At 52.8% G+C, this 17,817-nt stretch overlaps 10 protein-coding genes across 10 annotated transcripts; 7 read left to right on the top strand and 3 right to left on the bottom strand.

Annotated features, from left to right (window-relative positions):
• Positions 1-117: 117 nt before the first annotated feature.
• J4E90_000108 (uncharacterized protein) lies at positions 118-1,346 on the top strand (the record flags this gene model as incomplete). The annotated part of the gene is made up of 2 exons (XM_051429706.1): positions 118-485; positions 536-1,346. 2 exons carry the CDS (start codon positions 118-120, stop codon positions 1,344-1,346), a joined length of 1,179 nt encoding a protein of 392 aa, XP_051295193.1.
• A 1,027-nt stretch (positions 1,347-2,373) lies between these two features.
• Positions 2,374-3,118, top strand: J4E90_000107 (uncharacterized protein; the record flags this gene model as incomplete). Its single annotated transcript, XM_051429705.1, has 2 exons — positions 2,374-2,409; positions 2,564-3,118. 2 exons carry the CDS (start codon positions 2,374-2,376, stop codon positions 3,116-3,118), a joined length of 591 nt encoding a protein of 196 aa, XP_051295192.1.
• A 325-nt stretch (positions 3,119-3,443) lies between these two features.
• Positions 3,444-4,108, top strand: J4E90_000106 (uncharacterized protein; the record flags this gene model as incomplete). The annotated part of the gene is made up of 2 exons (XM_051429704.1): positions 3,444-3,728; positions 3,788-4,108. The coding sequence occupies 2 exons, from the start codon at positions 3,444-3,446 to the stop codon at positions 4,106-4,108; spliced, it is 606 nt and encodes a 201-aa protein (XP_051295191.1).
• Positions 4,109-4,572: 464 nt separating this feature from the next.
• J4E90_000105 (uncharacterized protein) lies at positions 4,573-5,289 on the top strand (the record flags this gene model as incomplete). The annotated part of the gene is made up of 2 exons (XM_051429703.1): positions 4,573-4,917; positions 4,981-5,289. The coding sequence occupies 2 exons, from the start codon at positions 4,573-4,575 to the stop codon at positions 5,287-5,289; spliced, it is 654 nt and encodes a 217-aa protein (XP_051295190.1).
• Positions 5,290-6,070: 781 nt separating this feature from the next.
• Positions 6,071-6,803, top strand: J4E90_000104 (uncharacterized protein; the record flags this gene model as incomplete). Its single annotated transcript, XM_051429702.1, has 2 exons — positions 6,071-6,463; positions 6,513-6,803. The coding sequence occupies 2 exons, from the start codon at positions 6,071-6,073 to the stop codon at positions 6,801-6,803; spliced, it is 684 nt and encodes a 227-aa protein (XP_051295189.1).
• Positions 6,804-7,838: 1,035 nt separating this feature from the next.
• J4E90_000103 (uncharacterized protein) lies at positions 7,839-11,201 on the bottom strand (the record flags this gene model as incomplete). Its single annotated transcript, XM_051429701.1, has 6 exons — positions 7,839-7,910; positions 7,969-9,317; positions 9,363-9,516; positions 9,563-9,922; positions 9,969-10,783; positions 10,916-11,201. 6 exons carry the CDS (start codon positions 11,199-11,201, stop codon positions 7,839-7,841), a joined length of 3,036 nt encoding a protein of 1,011 aa, XP_051295188.1.
• Positions 11,202-11,656: 455 nt separating this feature from the next.
• J4E90_000102 (uncharacterized protein) lies at positions 11,657-13,173 on the bottom strand (the record flags this gene model as incomplete). The annotated part of the gene is made up of 2 exons (XM_051429700.1): positions 11,657-13,000; positions 13,060-13,173. The coding sequence occupies 2 exons, from the start codon at positions 13,171-13,173 to the stop codon at positions 11,657-11,659; spliced, it is 1,458 nt and encodes a 485-aa protein (XP_051295187.1).
• Positions 13,174-13,629: 456 nt separating this feature from the next.
• On the top strand, positions 13,630-15,168 carry J4E90_000101 (uncharacterized protein; the record flags this gene model as incomplete). The annotated part of the gene is made up of 5 exons (XM_051429699.1): positions 13,630-13,679; positions 13,836-13,893; positions 14,010-14,031; positions 14,084-14,628; positions 14,677-15,168. The coding sequence occupies 5 exons, from the start codon at positions 13,630-13,632 to the stop codon at positions 15,166-15,168; spliced, it is 1,167 nt and encodes a 388-aa protein (XP_051295186.1).
• Positions 15,169-15,749: 581 nt separating this feature from the next.
• J4E90_000100 (uncharacterized protein) lies at positions 15,750-16,785 on the top strand (the record flags this gene model as incomplete). Its single annotated transcript, XM_051429698.1, has 3 exons — positions 15,750-15,794; positions 15,882-16,080; positions 16,145-16,785. The coding sequence occupies 3 exons, from the start codon at positions 15,750-15,752 to the stop codon at positions 16,783-16,785; spliced, it is 885 nt and encodes a 294-aa protein (XP_051295185.1).
• A 479-nt stretch (positions 16,786-17,264) lies between these two features.
• On the bottom strand, positions 17,265-17,753 carry J4E90_000099 (uncharacterized protein; the record flags this gene model as incomplete). Its single annotated transcript, XM_051429697.1, has 1 exon — positions 17,265-17,753. The coding sequence occupies one exon, from the start codon at positions 17,751-17,753 to the stop codon at positions 17,265-17,267; it is 489 nt and encodes a 162-aa protein (XP_051295184.1).
• Positions 17,754-17,817: the final 64 nt, after the last annotated feature.

Raw genomic sequence — 17,817 nt, 5'->3', positions numbered from 1 at the left:
CGCAAGGCGGTCTGGTGGAAATGTCAAAGAACACACGTCGAACATACAAAACGATGCTACTTCCCTGTGCTTCAAAGTCAGTAACAGATACGTCCTGACTCGCAAACCATATTCATCATGGTCCATTCACATTCACTCCTTCTACCGCTGTTCGGCACGGCCGCGAGTGCGGCAAACTTGTGGGCGACGCACTACTCCGGCACCATCAACTACCTGTCGTTCAACAGCAATGCCTTGACTCTCAGTAGTTCGGCTTCTACTGGCAATAAGCTGCCTAGTTGGATTACGTACGACAGTGCTGGAAAGGCGCTCTATATTCCAGATGAGGTCTTCCAGGGCCAAGGAGGCGGAAACTTGGTGTCCTTCTCCACGGGCGCGAACGGCAACGTAACCTCAATCGGAAAGGGCTCTACACCTCAAGGTGTGGTTGCGACAACGCTCTATGGTGGTCCGGATGGAAGAAGCTTCATTGCCAATGCCCACTAGTAAGTCAGCAGCCCTTGAGTAGACAAAAGTATTGCTAACCAACCGAAAGCCAAACTTCGCAGTTGACAACCTTCAAGCTGCCATTGACTGGCGGACAGCCGCTTCAGACAATCAAGTACACTGGTAAAAGTGTCAACCCCTACCGACAAGAAGCTCCCCACCCGCATCATGCTTTTGTGGACCCGTCTGGCGACTTCTTGATCGTACCTGATCTCGGAACCGATAAAATCAGAATCAACAAGATCGACCAGACAACTGGCAATCTTACAGAGTGCGGTGCTGCTTTGCCGCCACCAGGAACAGGACCAAGGCACGGCGCCTTCTGGGCGCCAGCGGGAGCGAACTCGCGCGTTCGCCGGGCTGCAGACGGCACAGTCCTCTTCATCGCCAACGAGCTCTCCAACAGCGTGTCGGCATGGGCGGTGTCATACCCCGCATCGGGAGGCTGCATGTCTCTGACCCTGAAGCAGACGCTCACACCGTACCAAGGCAACGCCACCGCCGTCTCTGGTACCAAGGTCGGTGAGATCAAGGTCAAGGGAAACTTCGTTTACACCAGCAACCGAAACGACAAGAAGTTCAGGCCGAATGACTCAATTACCCAATTCAGCATCTCTCCTAACGGAAGCCTGACATGGACAGCCCTCACGTCATCCTATGGCACGTACCCGCGTACTTTCGACATCAACAAGGCCGGTGACTTCGTCGCCATTGGCGATCAAACCACTTCGAACGTAGCTATCGTACCAAGAGATCCGGCGACTGGCAAGTTGGGAGAGCGCGTTGCGGACCTTAGGATCGGGGCTGCCGGCATTCCGGAGAACGAGGACGGTCTCAGCGCGGTTGTCTGGGCCGAGTAGGCGTCCGCTTGTTGGTCATTAGAACTTTTTGTATATACAATAACTTTCGTATAAATCATAGGGTTGCGCAGGCTGATTGCGATTCCACGATGACGCGTTCGACTGCGATGGAGCTATGAAGAGGGATGAGCGCGTGAAGCTTGAGTGTTGCCAAGACGCTAACCCGGGTGCCATTTCCTCGCGCGTTGAAACTCATACCCACGCTCCCTCGTGCATCCAGAACACGTCTTACTAGCTGCCAAATACAACTCTGTTATCAGATTCATCACGAAGAAAACCAAACATCCGCAATACTCAATCGCGATACCAGCTTCTAACCACATCCCGTCGAAAGTCCAGTCATACCTGCATCGTTCATCAAAATGAAGACTGACGATTACCTTAACCTCTGCCTCGAGCAGGCCGCTAAGTCGCCTTTGCGCTATCGGCATGGAGCCATCATTGTTCGTGGTGGTAAAGTCATTGGTCACGGCTACAATGATCATCGCTCTGGCTTTGACGGTGCCCTGAAGACTGGGCGCCTTCCACTGCGCTCGACCAAGCGAGAGTTAGGTGGGCCGGAAGATCATGTGAACAGGACGCTTACGCCCTTTGAAAACATGGGCGGGGGAGGAAAGCTTGCCAACACTCCTTTATCCATGCATAGCGAGATGATGGCGATTCACTCTGCTCTCTCGGCTTCTAGCACGCTGGCCTCTAGCGCGGTGTCCTCTGAAAAACCGTACTTTAAACTATCGGGTGATTCTAAACGAAAGTCATGACTACGAAGGGAAGCAATCAACTCATATGTCAAAGCCATCTGCGAGGCCGCACTGGCCCAGTACACCGCGGCCTCTGGCAGTGCCCAGTCCGGTGTTCAAGAGTGGCGATTTGAATCCTCTGCATCTGGACCGCGCGAGATTGAACCTTGTGTTCCACGACCAGGAGAAGAACGAGAACGTGGCCTTGTCGAAAACGAACAGTACGGAGAAACACCGTCCGATGAAAGGGAAGAATCATCATCACAACGTTGGCAACAAGTACAACAATGGACAACACAAACACAGTGGTCGACAACATGCGCGTAAGCAAACCATCGTAGCTCCATGCTATAACCAGTCTCCAACGTCGAGCGCTTCTGAAGCGTCTTCGTCGTCGGAAGTGTCATCCAATAATCGTGATAAAGCAGGAAAGGTGCGTCGTCCGAGCTCTGTCATCACACATGCTGACGGTCATAGAATGAAAGACAGAGCCCCCCAACCGCCAGTAATCAGCCAATGCTCATGCCGAAGGGACAGACTGGACAGAGTTCTCGCAACATCAAAAACAGGACCAAGAGCCCACGTTTGAACGGAGCCGATCTGTACGTCGTAAGACTGGGCTGGCAATGTGCGCCGAAGGTGTGCTGCGAAGAGCCAGACGAAGACGCCGCGACACTACCTCCATCGCGCCCTGCCACAGGTTCATTGCACGACGAGCTCACCAGTCCAGAGCCGGCGAGGCCAGCACGCACCAAGCATCCGCCGTCTCCAACAAAGGACGAGAAGCGCCCCACCGTCCTGGCTTCCCGACCCTGCTACCGATGCATATCCTACATGGCGTCTGTGGGCATCAAACGCGTTTTCTGGACCGATGACAAAGGAGGCTGGGAGGGCGCAAAGGTGCGTGATCTGGTCGATGCGCTTGACAACATGGGGTCGCAGTCGCCCACTGATACTTCGGCGGCACTCAACAGCGTCTTCGTTACAAAGCACGAGGTTCTGATGCTGCGCAGGATAATGGGAGACAGCTAAATCCGGATGCGCCGTATACTATGATGACAGCGTACAGCATTAAGAGCCTCATGTGTAACCTTTTTTTGCGTTTGTTCAGGCAGTAGACATACCGATATCACCTCTAGCGCTATGATTACTGTGAGAGAAGGACGAATTGACTTGCAGGTAGTTTCCTAATCAGGTTATACGGTGAGAGATTTTGCCACTGGGACCGTTTGCACGAGAGACGCCAGGGTGATTACGTGCTGGTATCGTGCAGAGCCTCTCTCTATATAAAGCACACGTCTCGCCCAACAAGATTCTCACAACAAAACACAGCTCAGTGCAAATCAATTTCAGCACGATGGTCCACCACATCCAATTTGTCGATAGCTTTGCCGAGCTTCCTTCTACTGCTCCAGCTAATCACCCCCACATCATCGATCTTACTACCTTCAAGGAGAACGACGGCGAGGTCACCACCGACATCAAGATCCAAGACGCCATCGTTACAACTCTTCATCAAGTCTCCAAGAGTACTCTCACCAAGTTCTTCCATCCTACCAAGGCCTTCCACATGGACTTTGTATCCAAGTCCGACCGCTACTACAATCGTGTCATTGTCATGAAGAGAGGCAACGAAGTTTTGGTAGGTGACAGTTGGGAAAGGCGTATAGGAATTCATGACACTAACGAAATTACTCATAGGTGGGCCAGTACGCCAGAGTTCAGGATTTGCTGGAGTTCGATAATCTCCTCCGTTGCTCTATTGATGCGACCGGAGCGTGGAAGATCACCTACGCAGCGTACCGCGACTACTTCTCCGTCAACTTGATCGGCATCTTGACCTGGGACGATGTCTGGGCAGGAAACACGGTCAATGTCGGTGGTGTGCTCGCGGCTCTCCGCTTCGAGACTACTGAAGGCCAGCCGGAGCGGGCAATGTTGGCCACGCAGGTTGCTGATCACATCTTGGCGGGTCAGTACTGGGACTCTACTCGCTGGACCAGGGAGTTCCATTGGGAGTAAGTCATACCGTGACCAGTCAAGCGAGGAAGCGGAAAGGATACTATGATGGACTTCTTAATAGTGCGAGCTTCTCCGGGCTCTTACATGACTCGAGAGTCTCATATGTCACTAGAATACTTTGAAAGTCATCTTCATGATGTGTCTTCTTCTTCAACTCTCATCTACTGACCCAGTCCAAACTACTGAGGGAGATTTGATGGACGAGCACGATTACTTCGCCTCTAGTCATGAGAACATATCTGCCTTTTTCGCACGGCCTACTAATTTTCCAGTCCACACGCCACACATCGATTTCTCTCTATGATTAACCAAAAGTGGTGTATCCTCGTTCACCTTGACTTGCGCGCACTGTCACCGCCGTTTGCTCTCCCCTTGTGGTCCAAGCTTTTGGTATGAAATCAAAACAACTTTGGACGAAGTCTTGCTCCCCACACAACACACATCAACCTCATAAGCCAAACACGATGGTACTTGCTATTAGCTGCGACCGCAATGGCGCCTGGTCCATCGACACCGAGTATCTTCCTGTGCGGTTCCTATGCGTCCATGAGCATTTGCCTGCGAACGCACCTTCCGACCATGCCCACGTTATCGATATGGCTCTCTACGAGCCTTCCCTGCCCTCTATAGGGGTACAGTGCGATGTCAAGATCCAAGACGCAGTCGCCACTCTGCTCTTCAACATCTCTAAGGCAACATTGGATCAATTCCTTGACAGTCAGACTACATCGTTCAAGTTTCTCTGGTCATCCAAGAGGGAGCATGTCGAGAATCAGATGATCGTTTGGAGGCAGGGTGCTCAAGTTCTTGTAAGTGATCCTACCAAGATACATGAGTCTCAACATGATGCTTACACGGTACCTGGATTCTAGGTCGGCCAGTTCGTGGAGTACCCCGAGGATGATGAATTGGAATGGGACAACCTTGTTCGTTCCCGTATCAACTATGAAGGCTCTTGGGACCTTGCATCCGCCACGTTTGGTAGATACACTCGCCTTGGGCTTCACCACGCATGGGCAGAATCATTCCTCCCACGTTACACTCGAATGGGCATTGAGCATGACAAGAAGAAGGGGGAAGAGCAATCCGCACGGAACTTGGGTGATTACATCCTGAGCAACGAGTGCTGGATCCCCAAGGCGGAGTCCAAGTGGAACATTGAGATCAGCGTGGCCCGCTGATGCATCGTCATATTCATGAAGCCTGCTGTCTCATATACTGAGCATTGAGTTTCATTGATACATGCATCAGTTTAAGGAAGAGGATATGAAAGACCGGTGATTCAAGCGAGCCCTTTCTTGCATGGAATACTAGGGTACCTAGGTAGTCGACATCCATGGATGAATCAGAGCTTTCCTTCAGGAACCTGTCAACAGCTCAAATGTGTATTGCGACAAGCTATGGTTAAGCAAGACTAGGCAGTGGCTTTGTTTCCAACATGCATAGTATCCGAAGTCGCCTTTCAATCGTGGTCGCTCTTTCATCTCGCCTGCCCTTTGTCAATGCGCGAACGAGACCGTGCATGTTGGTTGTTTCTCCCCTGCACCACCATCACTTGCTCATGACATCCTTCTTACTTGCCCCTCATGACTACTAAAGCCATGTGCGATAATCGGTATGTCATCTCTTTCCTCACCGTCGCGCCTTCCATGAGCTCTCACCGACCTCGCCCGCTAGCGCTACTTGTGTGACCCGCATGGCAAACGCCTACGCGCTTCAGGTAGAGCAGCATATTCCCCATCATCTTTCATCGCTCCTTCTTTGACTCCATGCTCACCACTCCTCTTTCATAGATCTCATCGCTCACCGGAAGCTAGCGCGCCCAACTGTTGTACCCATATATCTTGTACCATGCCGGTAACTACGAGATTCAGACGCTTGCAGCTACAACCTTCTGACATTGACACCGATCTCGAACAAGACACACGAGAGCACGCACAATCTGTCAACCGCACCGCTACAATGACTACCCATCACGACAGCACTCCCATGGAGATCGACGTCAACAGCACCGGTCTTGCATCCCCTGCTGGCACTGACCTTAGCCCCAATTCGCCAGGCAAGAGCGACTCTGGCAAGAGCGACAGCAGCACGTCTTCATACACGGATGACTTCGAAACCCTACCTTCAAGTGGCCCACCCAGTCATGCTCACATTCTCGATCTTGCCGAGTATGCTGCGTCAATGACAAAAGACGGCGCACTGAAGCTCCAAGATGCCGTTGTCACCGCTCTATACAACATTTCGCCGGCGACGCTCAAGTCGTTCGTTAACCCCACGGTCAACACCTTCAAGGCTGTATTCGGTAAGAAGGACGTTCAGCTTGTCGTATGGCGCAAGGGTCTTGAAGTCTTCGTAAGTCATCACATACCCTCCAAGCAGACGATCGCTAACATCCCTCTAGATCGGCACATTCGAGCATCATACCTCCATGAAGGCCTACCGTTTCCAGCACGTCGCCGGATTCCTCATCGGTTACGATGGATCTTGGCACCTGAAGGTTACTGCCAGCAACGCGTACTCCGCTCCAAAGTGGCCCGATGTATGGGCGGGCAAATTCGAGTGCCATGGTGGAGTTGCTAAGATGACCATCGAGACCGAAGAGATAGAGATGGCAAAGCGCGCCTCGGCATTGGCGACTGCAATGATTGGTGGCAGATATTGGGAGTTGAAGACGGATGTCAAGATGACTTGATGAGAAGCCGGCATCATCGGCCGAGATCAGTCGGAGTTGTTTGGAAGGATATAATATGGGATTCATTTGGCGCGTAATATACGATAACTCTCGACCTGCAGGCCTTATGAGAAGGTAGCGAGCGACTGCGGTATTGCCACGACAGGTTTTGTGATATGAAGGAGCTTCACTACTATGTAGTCAGCTCGAGCCATTCTGAGCGGAAGATGAGATCTAATAAATAACTATGCATGTACCAACAATCTTTCTTTATGCTTGTAATCATGCCGTGAAGACCCTCCGAGCTGCCTTCACACCGCACCGCCGTCTCCAAAGCGCTCTTCCACCGCCCCGCGAGAGCTTGATATTCCATATCTCCGCATAACAATTACCCACCCAGCCAACACCTTAACCACAAACCTCCTCTAATAGCTCACTCCTCCATCAAACCCACCCACTCTCAGAGCCCATAGTCCAACGGTAAGACACCCACATCTCAAACCGCGCAGGGCTGCCATCGCATTGTCTCAGCGTGCGAACGAACAAGGCTGAGAGACCGTTTGAGCTTCCGCCAAGTTGTGTCGAATCAGTCGGGCTTTGAGACCAGTACAAAGCCCAATTCTTGGGACTTCGCCGATGATGACCTGCACACAGCCTTGCCGAGATTGTGGGGGATCCGCGTTCAAGTCGCGGTGGGCTCAATTACTTTTTGCTGGGTGCTCGCGTCGTGTGTGCTGTAAGTTTACTCCCTTTCGTTTTTGTCGTAGATGGGTAGACGGAAGCGGTGAAGTAAGAGGTGGGTGAGTTTATGGAAACGCATATCGGAACCTAGCCGTCAACAAGCTTCTAGAAATCAAGAGAGGACAGCAATGAGATTCATTCTATCCAAAAACAGTACCTAATAATAACATGCAAAGTCGCGAGCGTATCCAATCCGCTCAAACGATCAACGTGGTGTATCCAACAGCATGTCTATCCCAAACTCCACTCGTGAACGCCGGTCGTCTAATGCATATGCAATGCGAGTAAGCAAGCTCAATGCGTGTAATCAACGAATCACCAACTCCCAGGTCCGAAGGTCTCGCCTTTGGGTACTTCCTTGTACGGGCAGGCTTGCCAGTCGCAACCCTGTCAATGTTATTAGCACATGTATACAATTAAACCGGGGTGTATGTTGATGACTTACCTGTTTGTAAACCTCCGTACCCCACCATTTGAAGTTACTCATCCAACCGGGGTACACAATGCCAAAGAAGATGACCACAACACCAAACGCAAGACCAGAGTCCAAAGCCGCGCTAAGCATCATGTTGTACTTCTTCCACCACGCGTTCCTCCGGTTGCGGATCTCATAGTTGAAGATGTAGCACACAATCGCCCAAACGGAGAAGTTGAGTCCGGTGGCCGGTGGAATCCAGCTCAAGGAACCGAACACGACGGCGAGGTTGACCTTACTGAGGATGGACTTGCGGCTGCCGCGGGCGAGGTACCAGAGTATAACAGGTGCGATGGCGCCGATGGGGAAGGCCCAGATCAGGTGTTGGTAGAGTGCGCCGGGACCGAAGAACTTTCCTGGACCAACGACACCCCAAAGGATACTTCCGTTGAAGTGCACGCGGGCGATAGGGCAGTTGAAGCCGTTGATGGCCGAGGGTGTGCAGATACCGGGGATGTTGTTCAGCATCCAGTTAAGAACGCCGATTTGTGTTAGACTGGAGATGATGGTGACAGAGAGTTGGAGCTTGAAGAGGATTCTAGGTGGAATCTTCATGTAGTGGCCGAGCTTGAGATCGGAAGCAAACTTGAGGCCTTGGGTTGCTGAGATGTAGCCGAAGGTCGTAAAGACCATGTTTGCGACGGGTCGACCGGGGAATACAACACCGCAGATCAGTTGGCAGATGAGGTAGATGCTGCTTTGTTGGTTTGTAATGGCCATGACGATGCCGATGGGAACGAAGAGGACTGCGCCGATGCCAAGTGCTAGCAAGAGGCCGTACCAGGGTAGATGGACGGGGTAGTACTCGACGACGAACATGCCAACTGCGGCCATACTGATGCCAGTCAAAAGGTACCAAGTTATCGGCACGTCCTCGTATTTGCGCATGAGTCGATTGTGCACATCTTCTGCAGATAGCAAGTCTTCCACGTCTGGATCTGAAGTCGTACTGGGCCTGTGTCGCAACATTGCAGGGGAAGTTGGTTGGCTGTTGTTGTCGGTACCATTCACAAGTGGCTGGTAGTCAGCTGCTGATTCCTTCCGGATCTCAGCCCAAGAGCGACGCCATTGCCTCCAGATATCCTTCCCGTACCAAAGGCCAGTGTGCGAAAGCAGAGCTGTAAGACCGGCGAACTGTAGGGCGTAGCTCAATACGTATGTAATCGGGAGGTAGACGCGGCTGTATTGCTTGTACGCTTCTTCGTCAAAGAGGAAGTTCTCGGTCAAGATCTTGCTGACGTCGTACGGCTTGCCGCGATTATCCCATACGGCGGATGATAGGATGGGCATGTAGGATGAGTAGAGGACGTTCTTGTAGTCTAAGAGCTGTTAGCACAAGTAGTCAAACCTCCTGAACTACTTACACATGATTGGCGCTGCAATCCACATCACTCCTACAAGGCCTCCAAGAATGTTCATAGCAGCCCAGAATGGCGTAATCAGCGGGGAGCCAATGTATGCGATTTGCGCCCAATCGAAAGTCACTGGGAATAGTCCAAGACCAGATGAGATTCCGAACTGCTCAGGTTAGCTCTCTGTCGATTCAGACAAGCAACAAACGTACCAGGTTGGCAACAACAACGCTCTTTGGCGCGAACCAAGTGATGACATTGAAGTAACTCAATGCTGGGAATAGGAGACCAGGTAGGAAGTAGAATGCAACGGATCCCATGAATATGCGCGAGAAGAACTTGCGTGGAGCGATGGTCCAGCCATCAGCAGACTTGTTTTCATCTTTATGTAACGCTGTGAACATGGCAGTTGATACCAGTGTGCTCGGCCAAATCATGCCGCTGGGTCGGACCAGGTAACGTCTGGTGATACCGGCAAGGGAGTAGCCAAGTATTTGTGTGGAGAGGATGAGCAATATTTGGTACATGATGCCAAGGTCTTGCTTGTAGAACTTGACTTGCTCAACGATGACCTTGGGTCGTCAGCATACCGTACATCGATGCATGGATGATACTTACGTCTGTCGCAAAGGCAAAGCCGAAGGATACATTGCTGCTGACGTATACGCAGCAGTGTTCCTTTTCATTCCAACGGCCTTGGCCTAGCCAAAGCCGTATCCGGCGTTTCCAAGTGGCTTTTGCCTGTGGAGGATGCCATGCCGTTTGAGAGCAGCCATCGACGAAGGTTTCTTCAGGATCGTCGTGTCGTTTGAAGAGTTGGTCCCAAAGCAGACCGAGAGGGTGGACGAGTAGTAGTGCAATAATAGGAGTAAGGCTGACGCTAGGGTATCGTAGGGAAAAGAACAAGTTGGTTGAAGAACCGGCGATAGAAAACAGAATCGATAGGAACCACATGCGCGGGGTATCAATGGACAGGGAAAGGTCGTCGGTAGCAGCGACGGATGCCCTCACTTGAGCGTAGGGCGAATTATCGGACGGGCTACCCTTCATATCGTGTAAATCGTCGTCCTCGGAGGAATCATTATCGTCTAGCGTACTGCTCGATGAGGTTGAGTTGTCAAACAGTGGCGCGCCGGCGGTAGAAGGATCAAGACCGCTTGCGTTGAACCTAGCTTCAAAGTCCTGGCCACTAGAGGCTACACCGAGCGTCGTGCTGCTACGACTGGCGTCACCCGTCCTGCGTCGTGACTTGGTAGCGCCTGAAAGGATTGGCTCACTACGTGTCGAATCATTTTGGTGGTGATCCGAAAGTAGTGAGGGCTCACTATGCGAAAGTCTGCTCTTTCCTTTCTTCTTTCTTGAGTTTTTAATCACATTATTTTCATCAGACTCCTCTGGACTGGAAGAAAGAATAGGTAGGCCGCCATATGAACCTGAGGTTGGGGTCAGCACGTGTAGCGAATGAGGTTCTGTGCGCCGTGTGCATCGTTGCTCCTGTGCACCCGTCCCAGGCCGAGGGGCGATTGACGACCATGGCGCTTGACAACGAAGAATAGTTTGCGTACCTGTTCCCTGCGCCGGGCTCGATCTCACCAAGAGAGGTACTCTTGACATTGCTGTCTTGACGGATCGTGTAGGAGTCTCGGGGCGGCCAGCTGGCGAATCAAGATCGTCATCAGAAGGGGTTTCGGACGTGGCTATGTTCCTTGCTTTCTTTGCTTTGTCAGGCAGAGGCTGCAACTCGTAGCTGCCTGGCGAGACGGGAGGACGGTCGTGTCGCGTGTTTCCAGAAGGATGGGCAGGCGAGAGAGCAAGCGACGAAGATGACCCGCACCCGTCCTCGTTAGCCATATGTATGGGTGGGTGCCCGGGTGTGGCCAGGGGCGCGTGTACAAGTGCTCCGTTTGTCGCGCCAAAGCGGCCTCGCGCGACGTCGGAATCAGATGATCAGATAAAACCACCGGCAGCCATGTGTTGGGCCTCACACTTTTCGATGATCTGATTAGATGGAAGCGCGGGAAGCGGTCCAGAATTAGGTCAATGATGGAATACTGCTTGAGTCATCCAATGGCGACTGCAGTGTCTTCACGGTAAGCGGTTAGATCCGGGCGACGATGTGGAGTTCCCAGGAAAAAAGCCTCGCACGCTCCCGCGCGCGCGAGCCGCCTGCATACCATCACACGCCTGCATGCTTCAAAATCCCGGCACCCTTACACACCAAGACTGATTGACATCTGCACGTCCGAGCGAACAGAGCCGCAGCGTTTGCATTCGGAGTTTTACATATTTCTACGGGTTCCCAACGCTCACCGTGACGTCACCTCGTTCACGTCAACGTGACCGGGTATCCCCACGTGGTTTTCGGCTTTGCGACCAGCGGTGAGGCCCTCAACCATCCCAATAGCGCCCTCGGTGTCGTCCTTGTTGTAGAGGAACAACCCCTGTAGCGCTGCAGTACTCACCGAGTCGATGAGGCCCAACTCCCTCACTCTAGCCATAAATCTCTGCTTCGCTTGCCCGCCTGCATCGAACTCTGCATAGAACCGGTCCCAAAGCTGCTCGATTTGAAACTCTGTTGCTTCACCGAGTCTTACCGTCATGTCCACGCGCCCAGGTCGGATGAGCGCTTCGTCTAGTCTTTCGACGTGGTTTGTAGTCAGGAAGATGATCCGCTCCTCAGCACTGGCAACCCCGTCGAGAGCGTTGAGCAGCCCGGAGAAGGTGACTGAGGCGCTAGCAAATCCATCTGCACCAGGCGTCTTACGGTTCATGAATGCGACGTCAACATCTTCCAGCAGCACTACAGTACGTCGCGGGACCTTGGTCAGCAGATGGTTCAACCTATCGTCTGTGAGACCACGCTCGCTGACATTCAGAATGGCAATGTTAAAGTCGAGATGACCTGCAACAGCCTGGATGAAGGAGCTCTTTCCTGTACCTGGCGGCCCATAAAGCAAGTACCCTCGCCTGTATGGTATGCCGCGGTCTAGGTACCACTTGCGTGATGCAATGAAAGCCTCCATATCCTCAACAATGCGCTCCTTGACACCGCGCTCCAGGACCACCGAATCGAGGGGCCGCTTCCGCTTGGCGTCGCCAAAGGGCTGCCACATGGTACCCATGGAGTTGTATATGACAGTCTTGCCCTCCTGCGACTGCTGGTATATCTGGTGCGCCTCGGCGAAGATGTCTTCGAAGACGTCGCGGTGCGAGTAGAGGGTCGTGAGATTGATTGTCTCGAAGGGTACGCCATCCTTGACGTTCAGGCTGTTACGCTCTCGCTGCCGGTCGACGAGGATGAAAGCGTTCTTGTAGCGCAAGAAGTGCTTGCCCGGCCCCGGTACGAAGGAGAAGTGGGCGGCGTGCGAGGGCCCATCTTGCGGCGTGTACGTCTGCACCTGGAGGTGGTGCATGCGCGGGTCGATGCGATTGAGGACCTTGGAGAGGACGCCGTTGCGCACGAGTGGCCTGGTGCCGGCTTGCTGTGCGCGGTGGTAGTTGGTCATCCATTGGAGGATCCAGGGATAGGCGTCGTCATGGCGAGTTATTTCGAGATCGACGAGCATGCGGCGGCGCACAAACGCGGCGCCGTGTTGGAGTCCCTTCTGGCCCGTCCGCGCCGCAACCCCAAGCGCTGCGAGACCGAAGCCCTATGGCATCAGTGAGCACACGTCCAGCAAGCACGCAGTGGCCCCAGGGTGAATCATACGGCGGTGAAGAAGGGATTGTCGGTGATTTGCGACCAGGGCGAGCTGAGACCCGGGCTGCTATTGCCGGCAGCGATCTGCTTGGCCAGCTGGTGTTGAGGCGTGTTCGGTTCCATGAGCGGCGGAGAGGCGCGCCTGTCCAGAAATTTGATACGCCATGGACGCTAGCGGGGGATCGATGCCGCTACGCCGCGCCCATTCGTGCCTATCACCATGTCGCACGCAACCGATGGGTGTCGCACAGCGCTTGTTTGCAACGTGGAAGGTTGGTCGACGTATTTTCGTCACACCATCAGGGGGTTGTGTAAACGACGCAGAAAAAGAAACATAGACGTTGATAATGCTGTATACATAGATGCACAGGGCTGCATAAGCAATCCGGGGTCGCGTCGCGGAAGGCCATCCATGGCGCCTTCCCAGCCCTGTGGAGTTGTGGAGCGCTAGGGCGAGCTTGGACCTGCTGCCCGTCACTGATAACTACCATAGCCTGCCCAATTCACTGATCAACACCCTGAAAGCACGTTGCGAAGCCATCCTCGGCCCCGAGCACCGCGCTCTTCTTCACCTATGCCATGGCCACCGTAACCATAGGCAAATCCTATTTCGACGCTCTTCTACGCAAGTGAGTGCTCACTATCTTGCACTGTGTTATGCGCCGGGCTGTTTGCTGATTAGAGTTTTAGGGCTGAATCTGTCGGTACCTCCCAGGCAGTAGCTATGCGTCTGGCTTCGGTAGAGCTGACTCTTATCAACAGCATACTTCCAACCAGCCTGTCAGCTACGACACTGATCTCTCTGACAATGTCACCATCAGCAAGGCAGAACATGAGTACATGGTACGTTTTGTTCACCCAACATAACTCTAAACTTTCGAACTTTCTCCACCAGCCCTCCAGCTCGCTCTGGCTTCTGCTTGTAGGTGCAAAAATGCTAACGATACATTTGCCCATAGACCCAAGCAGTGCGAGAGTACCGTACGTACACTGCTGCTCCAGCGCAATACTATCCCTTTCTGACCGTGTCTAGACCTTCTCAAGAGCGCTCTATTCCGTGGAGGCCTGACGAACGAAACCTTGGATACACTGCTGCAGGGCGAGAATGGGGCTTCGAACGAAGAACCGTCCAGTTACGATTATGAATCGCAACACACACATACAAGATCTCAGGCTACTCCTGTAGCAGCGCCTACGTCAGCTCGCTACCCAAAAGAGTCCGACTACACCTCTGCCAGCCACGGACTCCACCCTAGACCTTCAGCATCGTTCCGTCGAGTCGTCAGCTATGGGGAATCCGAGTCTTTCACCGGCGACCCAGACAGCCCACCCGACGAATATGACGATCTAAACCGTGGACTAGCCCAGCGTATACCGCTCCACGATCAGCGCACTGTGCTAATCACCAACCTTTCTGAGCGTACGACACATAAGGACCTGGCCGGCATTGTTCGTGGCGGCAGACTGCTGGACATATTCCTCCGCAATGACCGATCTGCAACGGTGTCCTTCATCGAAGGAGCGGCCGACTTCCTTGCTTATGCTAAGCGTAATGACATATATCTGCACACGAAGAGGGTGAGATACGCACCTACCCCAAGGCATGAAAGAAGCTGACCATGCCAGCTTGAATTCCGTTGGAGCGACCGACAATTCCACGTACCACCGCACGTGTCCAACAAGATCGCCGGCGGCGCTACGCGAAACCTTGTTGTCCGAGGCGTGGCAGGCAAAGTCACTACAGATCAGATCCGTGACCATCTCGATCACATCCACAACCTCATCGTGGTAGACGTCTACTTCAAAAATGGCGATGCGTACATCTCGACCAACTCTATCCACAACGCTCTGTTCGCCAGGACCTGCATGATGTCGCGTACTGTATACAAGGGCATGCGCATCGAGTACTATCCGGACGAATGCGCTGGACCGCTACCTCAGCCCAAAAAGGCCCATACTCCGGTTACTCGCATACCTATGAAACCTGCGCCTGTGGTCAACCAGTATGCTCTTCTGGACACCGGCTCCGACGATGAGTCAGAGTCTGAAGAGGAGTTGTACAGGACCAACGGCGTGCAAGTCGATGGTTACCATTGGGCTGACAGCGTAGTAGCATGAACAATGCCCATGGGGACTCATCGCCCGTCAGAGCTCGGCCCATTCCGTGGGGTCGGCGAGGAGTCACAGTAACTTGATTCGGCCTTTCCGTTCGATCAAGTTTATTTCCGTTGCAGTACGTTTCAAAGCAAGCTGAGGAATATTTCACCTATCAAGCTACATTCTTCATGCGAACAGAAGGAAGCCATGAGTGAAGGCATGGCGATCAGAATAATAATATGGATATGTTTACGAGGAGGAGGTCGTGTCGCATAGCCCTCGACAGGTGTTGGTTGGAGTATGCTTCTTTTCCTATATAGATACCCCTCGGCTACTCTGGAATATGATTATTCTACTTGCAACACATCGATCATTCCACGCTTGAAGGAGACGTCCATGATCAGCGTTTTGCCGGGATGCTTGAACATGCTCACCCCCTGGACAGAAAGCTTGTCACTTTTAGCGAGCACTAGTCTTGTATCGACGCGCATGCGTCAGCTATGTCATACGCTTTTGATTAGCCTCACTTCGTAGATCACAACTTCACTACAGACATCATCTTGACTTAGTTGATCTATATCGACAAGCTTTGTTGAATCAAGATGGCGCCGACGATCAAAGTCGCTGTTATCCAACTCTACCCAGAGGTATCTCATTTACCCCACATCATCTTAATTACCCATCATGGGCGACCACATCTACGAACATCAGAGTCATTGGCTAACATTAACTAGCCCCTACAACCAGAACACAACTTCAACAAAGCTGTGTCATTCATCCGCTCAGCAGCAGCTCAGGGCGCCAAACTCGCTGTCCTACCCGAATACCACTTGACAAGCTGGAAGCCAAACAACCCCGAGTTCCTAAACTGCATCGAACAATGCTCCGGCTATCTAGAGAAATACTGCTCCCTAGCCAAAGACTGTAACATCTGTAAGACCGTCCCACCACTCATTGCTCCACACAAATCCCCAATACCTAATGACCTCCACCCCAGCCATCGTTCCCGGCACAATTGTAGAATCCCACAAAGAGAACTCCGCAGCGGAAGACAAACTCCTCAACGTATGCTACTACATCTCCCCCTCCGGTTCCATCGTGGGCAAATACATCAAAAAGAACCTCTGGGGCCCCGAACGCGACCACCTCACCGGTTCCCGCCACGACCCCCACGAAGTCTTCGACACGCCCATCGGAAAAGTCGGATTGCTCATATGCTGGGATCTCGCCTTCCCAGAAGCGTTCCGTGAGTTGATTGCGAAAGGCGCTCAGATTATTATCATACCGACATTTTGGACGCTCAACGATTGCAACGAAGCGGGTCTGGCGAGGAATCCGGCTGCGGAGGCCTTATTTCTGGATAGTATGCTGACGGCACGTGCGTTTGAGAATACGTGTGCGGTTATTTTCGCGAATGCGGGGGGTCCGCCGGGGGGAGGGTATGCGGGGTTGAGTCAGGTTGCTGTGCCTTTTGTGGGGGCTTTGGGAAAGTTGGGTGGTGCAGGCGAGGGCATGTGTGTTGTTGATTTGGATATGCAGGTCTTGGAGGATGCGGAGAGTAATTATCAGGTCAGGGCTGATATCGCGAGGGGGGATTGGCATTATGTTTATAGGCATTCGGGAGAGGGTAAGCCTTGAATGGGGATGTGGCGCATCAACGTGATATCTTTGTATCATCTTCAGCATCATGTTCGACAGGTATAGGATGTATACTCGGGAAAGCACTAGTCTCGATCTGGACACTCTTTGCTGCGGGTTTCGATCGAGGGTGTAAAGTTCAATAAACGAAATGTATTCCATTTGGTCAATTCAATCTACTCTCGGCCAACATCAGGCTCCTCCAAATGCGCCCAAAAGTCGCAAATTCGCAAAGACATGGTATCTGACAAAAGTTCGCGGAAGCAACCGGTGAACTCCTACGCGCAGCGCGAACGGGTGCCTAGTAGCGCGCAGCGCCAGCCCCTCTCCCAAACTATTGAACGCCGATCATTATGGCCAGAAGGTCGATTAACCACCATGGCACCATCTTCCTGCGCCTAACGCAGATGCCTCGACTCAATCGCATGCTGGGCGTCGACTGGTATCTCCGGGTCGCATGTCGGCATCCGTCTCTCATCTCAGCTCTGGCCACTACCACTGGCTTCGCTGTCGGACCTCTCGTCTTTGCGGATGTAGCCTATTTCTCTCGTCGAGACGCCGTGTTCGTCCGTACTCCAAGTCTCGCCAACGACAATGACCCTCGTTTTCCCTGTTTCCAAAAACTTTTCCTCGTCTCTTGCTAGCTTGGCTGCATTCTCCGGGGCGTAGATTCTTCGGTAGAATTCTTGGAAGCGGGCTTCGCTGTCAAACGTCATTTCTGCAATGCAGTCACAGTCCAGCTCGTTCATCTCGCCCCTTAGCATCAGCGGCGGTCGGTCGGGATTTGCCGGTCCTCCGAACCCCTTCCGCGATATCCGCGCGAGATAGCGACGTTTGAAATCGATCGGCCAGCAGGAGGCGAGCAGCGAATGGGCGAGGGGAATGTGCGTGTGCTCATAGTGGTCTCTGAACTCTTCCGAGGTAAGGTCGTGGTTGCGCGTGATGAAGAGGACGATGGTGTACGTCATATTGGAGGGTGGGAAGCGAGTCAGAGGGCAGGAAGGGTCTTGACTGCGACGAAAAGGGTAGCGT

Source organism: Alternaria incomplexa (genome assembly GCF_024043165.1).
Source record: "Alternaria incomplexa strain BMP 0042 chromosome Unknown scaffold_1, whole genome shotgun sequence".
Lineage (NCBI taxonomy): Eukaryota > Fungi > Ascomycota > Dothideomycetes > Pleosporales > Pleosporaceae > Alternaria > Alternaria incomplexa.
Note: the sequence above shows the minus strand (reverse complement) of the source record. Positions and strands in the feature narration are given on the sequence as shown.